Source organism: Carassius gibelio, chromosome A22 (genome assembly GCF_023724105.1).
Source record: "Carassius gibelio isolate Cgi1373 ecotype wild population from Czech Republic chromosome A22, carGib1.2-hapl.c, whole genome shotgun sequence".
Taxonomy (NCBI): domain Eukaryota; kingdom Metazoa; phylum Chordata; class Actinopteri; order Cypriniformes; family Cyprinidae; genus Carassius; species Carassius gibelio.
Window position 1 is genome coordinate 14,040,802 of NC_068392.1, and position 8,761 is coordinate 14,049,562.

Genomic DNA, 8,761 nt, shown 5'->3' on the forward strand with positions numbered 1-8,761 from the left:
TTGGATTTGGATAAATGTTTGGATATTATCAGTGGCTACTTTTGTATTTATTTATTTATTTATTATTATTTATTTATTTTTGTTCAATTATTTTGGTTTTTGTTGCTTGAAACATTTATTTAAAGTGTCAGTTATTGAATTATTATTTCAGCCCATCCTATAAAACCTTTTACATATAAAACCCTGATCAGTGGCATAACAGTGATCAATGCAGCTTAATCCTTTGCTACTCATGAACTTCCTCTTTAAATAATGTGACGCTCTGCCCTCTATGTGAATGATGCTGTTACCATTAAGTGCTGTTAGATTAAACTGGACAAAGCAGTTTAATAAAGGAGGTATTGATCTCGTGAATTTGCTAATTTTAATATACCATAATTTTTAATTTGCTGTTAAAGTTTATATGGGAATATTACATGACACACTGATCCTTTAACTATTCATTGGGGCAAAAATGCACAACTTTTGGACAAATCTCGCAACATGATTCATCAACTGCCATGAATACTGCCTAGACAAAATACTGATTTTGTGCACTTTATTTACTGTACCAATATTTAAAATTGGCATTTGAACTAAAAAAAAAAATGAAAAAATTACAAATAAAAATAATAATAAAAACCTTGTCTTGCCAAATCACTGACACAGCCCATTGATCTAATGACACTGATGAGTGCAACAAATGCTCACTTCGCATGAAAAATCAGGCAGAAATTTACAGCTGTCTGGTCCAATGGCGTACAGGCATCGTCAGTTTGACAGTACTCTAGCCCAATGATGTTGGGGGATCCGGTGGGGGCCGCAGGCAAATTTCAGGGTGACCTTTCCACTCTTTAAAACATAACCCTGATGAAATGTAGCTATGTAGTGCCAGGATGAGTGCTAATTGGAATGAGTAAAAATTGATATTGCATCATTTGACCCCTTCAAACTGACTGATTTGTAACTAGGAATTAATGAATCAGATTTGTAACTGATGTGCAGTAATAATATTATCAATCAAGAAATGCATAAAAAATTACTCTGTCAAACACACCTTAGTACTGCTTGTGTAGAATTAAAGCAGCAGAATACTTACAGGATTGACTGCAGTTTTCTTTATTTTTCAGTGTTTCAAAATCTCACACTGTTTCTTTCAGCAACAAGAATGAATCTGCATCAGGAAATGTGACTTTGATTTGTTAACATGGGGGCCAGAAAACGTGGGCTGCTCATATGCTGTAGATGCAGGCAGTGTGCAACAGGACCTAAATTTGAGATTTGTCCTTCTATAAGGGAGCTTGAGCTCTTCTTCTCCAGCGAATCAAGAAATATGCTATAGACAGGAAAATTATTACAGATAAAGCAATGCAAACACAGATTAATAATATCTTCATCCAGTCTGTCTGTGTTTCTGGTACTTGGTTTTCTTCTTCAGTGGATTGGTTTCCAGTTTCTACTGTTGATTCTGCAAAAAAAAAAAAAAAAACAAGTTAATTTAAAATACAATTAAAAAAAATAGTTATTACACTGTTATAAAGACATCAGATCCATCATTTTACCCTATACAGCAATATTCAGAGTATTTTAATGAAAACTTCAATAGATTATTTTTCCACACCGTTAATGAACAGCCGTACAGTTTCCTGTTTAGAATAAGATGTGTGTGTGATGAAGCAGATGAACTGTCCTTCATCAGCGTGAGTGAGATCGATGAGTTTGATGGAGAAGTTTCTTCTCTCATACTCCTCAGGGAAGGTTTCAGCTCTGTTCTTGTACTGTTGGTCCTGTTGCTCTACTAAATCTTTACCGCTAATTATATCATAAACCTTTTTGCTGCCATTGTGTCTCCAGTGCACAGCAATGTCTTGAAGTTCAAGGTCATGTTTAGTTGAAGAACACGGCAGGACGACAGAACCACCGATAAACCCCTGGACTGTGACCTGCGGACAGACTGAAATCACACAAACTTTAACTGTGAACAAAATGTGGGATTAATTTATCCTTAAAATGTAGGTTGTTTTGTGCTTACCTTTATTCACCACCACTGTGATAAATACACAGAGAAAGCAACAACTGCAGAAACAGAAAAAAAAAAATAATAATAATTACCTTTGAGTTTCTCAGACAGTATCCTCACCTCAAGTAAATCATGCATATGAGCAGAAAATATTGTTTTATTTTGAAGTGACTTGTTAAAATGGAATCACTGGGACAAGACACTCATCAGAACTGGGGAAGAAAGTCTTTATAATTTAATCAATAATTGTCATAATTGTAACAAATTATGGAGTTATTAGTTACATTTTAATTCTTGGTTTGTTAATAAAATATTGGTCTTTATACAATACTTATATTTATACAGTATAACCTAAACATCTCTGTTATTCAGTCATTTGTTAGTCCTTGATCAAATACATTTCCAAAACTGGCAATTTACCAAACATACTTCCATTTATTTCTCATAAGAATGTATTGGCTGTTGCATCATCATCATCATCATCATCATCATCCTGCACCAGCTAAACTTATCTCTAAATATGTTACAGTTTAGGAGTAAATGGTAAAATGTCAACACTGAATATGAAATACTAATGGCTAATAATCATTTATCAATCAATCCATGTTTAATGTACTAATTAATAATGCATAAAAGATGTATCAGTAACTGTTTTAAACGAAGTAGTTTAAGTAGAACCAAAACAAACCAGGCTAAAGACGAACTGACGGAGACTGGAAACAAACTAGATAGAGGTCTAACACTTCGCCAAAACGATGTTTGATAAACACACTGTACCTGATGATCATTATGCCTAGATACTATTCAATTATGTTGAATTATTTGAAATATTTCAGGAATATAGTAATACACTACAAACTGTAGAATTAGCGCAGAAATTCTGCGTCAGCATGCGCTTCTCGATGACATTAGGTCACGTGGAATGATCAGACATGCGCACAATGTGTTTGTATAAATTGTCTTTTTTTTTGTCATTTGCTCTAGAGCGAATGTCTGATCTCTTACTCTTGACCTTCTACTGAATCCTATTTATTATACTCTATATATTGTGCATGCTTTGACTAACCTTTACCCATACAATGAAAACTATAGGCTCAAATTTAAAAGAAAGCTGTGCAATTTCTACACCTTATCTTCAAAAAAAAAAAAAAAAAAAAAAAAAAAAACATAAAAGATGGCTGAAGAGAAATCTAGTGGCTTCCTTGGTCAACTAGAATCACAAGAAAGACCGTGACAGTTGCCAGATCCAGTTAAAACCAGACTAACATCAAACCAGCACAAACTAGAAAAAGAAAATCTTACAAACCTCAGATAAAGATGAGAGGGAATCTTCTTTTCATCGATTCCTCTGGAAAAATGTGTTCTTGATATGGATCCTCAAGTGAAATATTTCTCTGAATGATGTCTTGTACACCTGCTATCACTGAGTCTTTACTGCTCTGTCGTGTCCTGACTTCTGCTTATCGTCTGTAAGAGAAGGACGATAATGCAGATCTTACAGTTACACCCATAACCATGAGCTGAGGAGAAATTTAGTTTAATGTTATGCAGTTCTAGACTCTAGGGGCCAGTGGGTGGAAATTAGTGTTGTTCACAGTCAGGAAGAGAAGAGAAGAAACTCAGTGTATCTGAGCAGGGCGTTCATGATAATTTTGTGTCACAACCACACAGAAAACAATGGAAAACATCGGATTTGATATGCATTAACATATGTACAACCTAAAGCTTCAAAATAACTGTGTGCCAACATATATTCGTTTAAGATTTGTCTGTTTTTAAGTCCTTGGCAAAAACCTATTTGTTTTCTTTGTACTGATTACTGTTATATGGTCATTTTTAAACGGGCTGTTTCATACTTTTGTCTGGTTTGCTTTCTGTGTATGCTTTTATTATTTTCTCTTCTGTAAAGCACTTTGGTCAGCCTAGTGGCTGTTGTAAATGTGCTATTCAAATAAAACGAACTTGAACTTTCCTGTGGCATGTTTGTAGGGCTTTGTAATTCCCTGTGCTTTGTTCACAGATGTGTCTAATTCATTGGTTCTCTGTGCTCTTTTGTTCCTTTTATATATATTTTGTTTGTTTTATCAAACACCCATCACAGTCAGATCCTCATCTCTGCTTGCCTTCACATGCTCATCAATGGAAACATTACAGGTTAGAATAATCATCAATCTGAAGAGACATTTAATGCATTAAACGCTTTATCAAGACATTTAATTCTTAAAATATCCCAGTGAACACTGAAGACACATGATTGTTACAGACATATTTATTTAGGAAGGTTCTTGGCTTCTATATTATTCAGTTCATGTACATATACAGTACTGTGCATTTGAGTAAACTTTTCAGTGTACTATAGATTTGCAGCTAGATCTTTCCACAGTTCTTATAGTGTCACGCGTGCCCACTCACTTTGAATGGGCATGACGCCTCTGCACGAACTGTCGAGTCAAGTGCCAGTGCAGGGGAAGATGCGCGAGTGTGTGTGTGTGTGGGATGCGGGAGAACAAAATGTCTCACATAACTACCGAAAATAGAAATATCTAAACATAAAATCTCCAAAAACAAATAAATGGTAATTCATCTATTGCACAAATGCAACATGAACTAATAAAAAATATAAACGATTAACTGCTGCAAGCGTATTTGCAGAGTTCCTATTTCGGCTATAAAACACATTTGCAGTGTTGAGCAATGCAGTGCTGAAATGTGCATGCTCACAAATCCTCTCATTATAATACGCGAACTGTAGACATTATGAAAGATTCATTATGCATATGTTTCTTGTGTTAGAAATGAGATTTGTGAGATTGTGATCAACTGGGATGTCTTTTAGAGATTATAAAAGCAACGCTATTTGTGGGCATTCTGGCATCCAAACCATACACGCAGAAGCCTCTTGCTTTAGTTAAAAATAACTGTTCTGTGAATGTTGATGCTTTAATAACAAACATTTATCAGGAACGTGTATGCTGGAATTTCATAAATTTCTTGGAGAAAAAAAATAAATGTAACAAGTAATGTAACTAATTACTAATTACTTTTGAAATAAAGTAATAATAACGTGATAACTTTTAAAAGGAGTAATCAATAATTATTAATTTGATTACATTTTCAGAGTAACTTGCCCAACAGTGGCCATTAGTCATCTTAAACTCAACACATTTCCAAGAATAGACTGATGGCTTGTCTTCTGAATTCATCAGATAGTTTGCTAAAAATGTACTCTTTTCACAGAAGGAAATATGAAAGGTTCACTTCCTCTACACTTACTCAAGGCATTAAGTAACAAGGGTAATATGTCTTAACAACAATTACAACATTTAAGCCTCATACAAGATGAAATAATAGATACCAGTATGTTTATATATATATATATATATATATATATATATATATATATATATATATATATATATATATATATAAATTTTCTGGAAGGTATACACATTTTTTATACTAGAGAACATGTTAGATTTCCATTCTAACATGTGAGCTCCAAGATACTTCCAGTTTTTCCGGATGCCGGTGCAGAGATCCAGAGAAAGACAAAAATGTTTTACACAACATCACTTCAAGTACTAGCATCAGGTGAATGAATGAAATACAATTCACTGTCCAGAAAGAGAAAACTGTCTTGGACTCATGATCTACATTCCTAAATTAAATACATTTCCTACTTCCCATTTCTGAAGATTACCAGCTCGTCACATTCACATGCTTTGTTGTCGGAAAATAAACCCAGATAACAACATTTCTTCGTTCCAGATCCCGCCCACACTGAATGCGTTAATCAGATGTTCCGATGCCTTTGTTATCCCACAATACTGTGCATTCAATTCCATGATGGATGAAGTAAGAAAAAATAAAATATTTAATTGTTCGTTCATATCTTTGCCAGTTGGCGGCTTTGCCATCTGGTGGAAAGTGAGGGGTTTTTATGATAATGGTATTTCTTTGCAGTTACAGTATATGTCTTGATATGAAACTTGACATTTTTCAGCGCCATCATGAGCCACATCTCATCTGATCTCTTCATTCTGAAGCTGGAAGGACAGTGAGATGTTAATCAGAAAAAACATGATACAGTGAGTTCATATTTTTAGCTTCTGTCAGAACAGTGTCTTTAACACGTTTCGGTTTCTCAAAACATTAGCATAGAAAAAAAAAAGTTATTTATGAATTGTTCATTGAGTGTTTATACCTAAAACTGGATGTTCATGTTGGATGTTCAAATGTTACTTGTTTCAGAAGTACAATTCCCATTATGTTTGAAGAATGGTGGAATGTAATGTACCTTAATGTTCAAATAAGCAAGAAAAAAAAGTTTTTAAACCGTACATTAGGTTTCAAAAAGTTCAACTGAATTAAAACTAGCCATCAAACCTGCATGCTGATACTGTAGTCTGCCTATTAACAAGCCTTGTAAGGCAATTTCAAGAGAAGGCTGTGCGTGTGAGACTCTTGCTCTCTGTGGCGGCGGAGGCGTGGTTCAGCGAGGTCTGCGACGGGAGATAGAGTGAGGAGACGAGCGGTGGTAAGTGGCTCAAGTGAGAAACAAGTAACACCTGCTTCTCGTTGCAGTGATTGGCGTGGGGAATCGGCATTTAAGCCACCCGCGAACCGGCAGAGACCGAGAGAGCTGAGGACTCGTGGGAGGAAGCAGCAGACGTGCGGGAGAGACCGTAACCCAGATTAGTGTTCAGTGAACGTGATTGATGCGCATGTGGCGCGAGTTTTGTTTTCTTTTTGAACTAATAAATATTCCCACGAGCCTCAGAACGCCGACTCCGTCCTCTTTCCTTCTCCGCTGATCCTGAGCTTAATATCTCTACACTGGTGCCGTAGCCCGGGAGGGAAGGAGAATCACCCCGCCATGCAGACTCCGCCAGGAACATCGGGATCGCCGTTTGCGGAGATCATCACGTCGCTCGCGGGCCTGCACCAAGAACACCACCAGGCCCTGCTGGACTTGCGGGCCGACCACGATCGCCGTTTCCAGGCGATGATGCAGGCCCAGCAGGAGGACCGCGAGCTGTTCCGGAGCTTGCTGGACCGGGAGGTTCGGACGCGGCCGGCAAGCCCTAGTGCCGGCCCCGCTGCCCACATGCCTCTCACGAAGATGGCGCCAACCGACGATCCGGAGGCATTCCTGGACTTGTTTGAGAGGACGGCCGAGGCATGTGGGTGGCCATCAGACAGCTGGCCGGTCCGGCTGATCCCACTGCTGTCAGGAGAGGCCCAGAAGGCGGCCCAACAACTGCCCGTCCCGAACCTCCTGGTGTATGCCGACCTAAAAAGAGCTATTCTCCAAAGGGTCGGCCTCAGCCCCGAGCAGCATCGTCAGCGCTTCCGGTCGCTGGACCTGGCCGAAGCGGGCCGGCCCTTTGTCCTGGCCCAGCAGCTCCGGGACTCATGCCGCAACTGGCTGTTGGCCGGAGGAAGCGACGCCGAGAGTATCATCAACACGGTGGTACTGGAGCAGTTCGTCTCCCGAAAAAGACTGCTCAGTGGGTCCAGAGCCACCGGCCGGCATCGCTGGATCTGGCCATCCAACTTGCGGAGGACCAGCTGGCGGCTTGTTCCGGGGTCGGCGAACCCCTTCCAGCTATCTCTCTCTCTCTCTCTTCCCCTACATCTCTCTCTTCCCCTACCCCAAAGTCTGTTCCTTCTCCTAGGACCCGAGTCGGGGGGCCACCGAGGGCCGCGCCGCGTTGGAGGACGGGGACGGAACTGGCGGCCGGGTCGAGGGGCCCTGCCAGGGGGGCGGGGCCGGCACGCTGGGAGGGGGGCGAGGAGGCTCCTGTCACTTCCCCACGCCAATCACCTGAGCCACTTCCGGCCACTAGGGCGGCGGGGAAGCCTGGGCCAGCCTGCTGGCGTTGCGGGGATCCGGGCCATTTTGTGGATAGGTGCCCGGTCATGGAGGTGGGGACGTTGGTCCGGATCCCGGATGACCCGCAGGCTGCCCCCGATCAAGCTGGGTTGTACCAAATACCTGTGAGTATTAAGGGGGGTATCTATCGGGCTTTGGTGGATTCAGGTTGTAACCAGACCTCCATTCATCAAAGCCTGATACAATCTGGGGCATTGGATATGGGCCGCATGGTTAAAGTGAGGTGTGTGCACGGGGATATAGTGGAATACCCCGTAAAAGCCATAGCTATTAAATTTAGGGACCAAAAGCATTACGTGGAGGTGGCCGTTAGTCCGCGCCTCCGGCACCCGCTAATTTTGGGAACCAATTGGCCAGGCTTCGAACAACTATTGGGGGGTTTAACCGTGGGTGCCTCGGGGGATAAGAATCGGCAGGACGGGGGAGCGAGCGCTCAGGTGGGAGAATCTGTGCCAGGACCCAGCGGGACAGCTCCAGGGGAACTGAGCGGCTTGGCGAGCCTGAACCTTGCTAGTTGCAATGACTTTCCCCTGGAACAGTCCCAGGATGAAACCCTCAAACATGCGCTTGAACAGGTCCGGACTATTGATGGACAGGTCCTCCATCCTGACCGTGCGCTCTCCTATCCGTATTTTGCCATTATTAAAGACCGGTTGTATCGCGTGACCCACGACACGCAAACAAAGGAGGATACAACCCAATTGTTAGTACCTCGGAGCCGTCGGGAAATGCTATTCCAGACGGCACATTGCAATCCTATGGCAGGGCATTTTGGAATGACAGCGACACTAAATCGTCTAATGACCGGGTTTTTTTGGCCGGGCATTCACGAGAACGTTCGCAGATGGTGCGCGTCTTGTCGTGAA

General features: G+C 40.9%; 1 protein-coding gene across 1 annotated transcript; it reads right to left on the minus strand.

The window, feature by feature from the left end:
* Positions 1–1,018: 1,018 nt before the first annotated feature.
* On the minus strand, positions 1,019–2,787 carry LOC127942472 (T-lymphocyte activation antigen CD86-like). The gene is made up of 4 exons (XM_052538186.1): positions 2,777–2,787; positions 2,012–2,055; positions 1,601–1,933; positions 1,019–1,447 (listed from the first exon to the last, which is right to left on the minus strand). Exons 1-4 carry the CDS (start codon positions 2,785–2,787, stop codon positions 1,269–1,271), a joined length of 567 nt encoding a protein of 188 aa, XP_052394146.1. The 3' UTR covers positions 1,019–1,268.
* Between the last annotated feature and the right edge of the window lie 5,974 nt (positions 2,788–8,761).

Coding starts and splice junctions, on each gene's coding strand:
- LOC127942472 (XM_052538186.1), bottom strand. Junction 1,934..2,011: donor CACAGTGGTGGTGAATAAAG/GTAAGCACAAAA, acceptor GTGTGATTTCAG/TCTGTCCGCAGGTCACAGTC. Junction 1,448..1,600: donor TGTACGGCTGTTCATTAACG/GTGTGGAAAAAT, acceptor TTTTTTTTGCAG/AATCAACAGTAGAAACTGGA.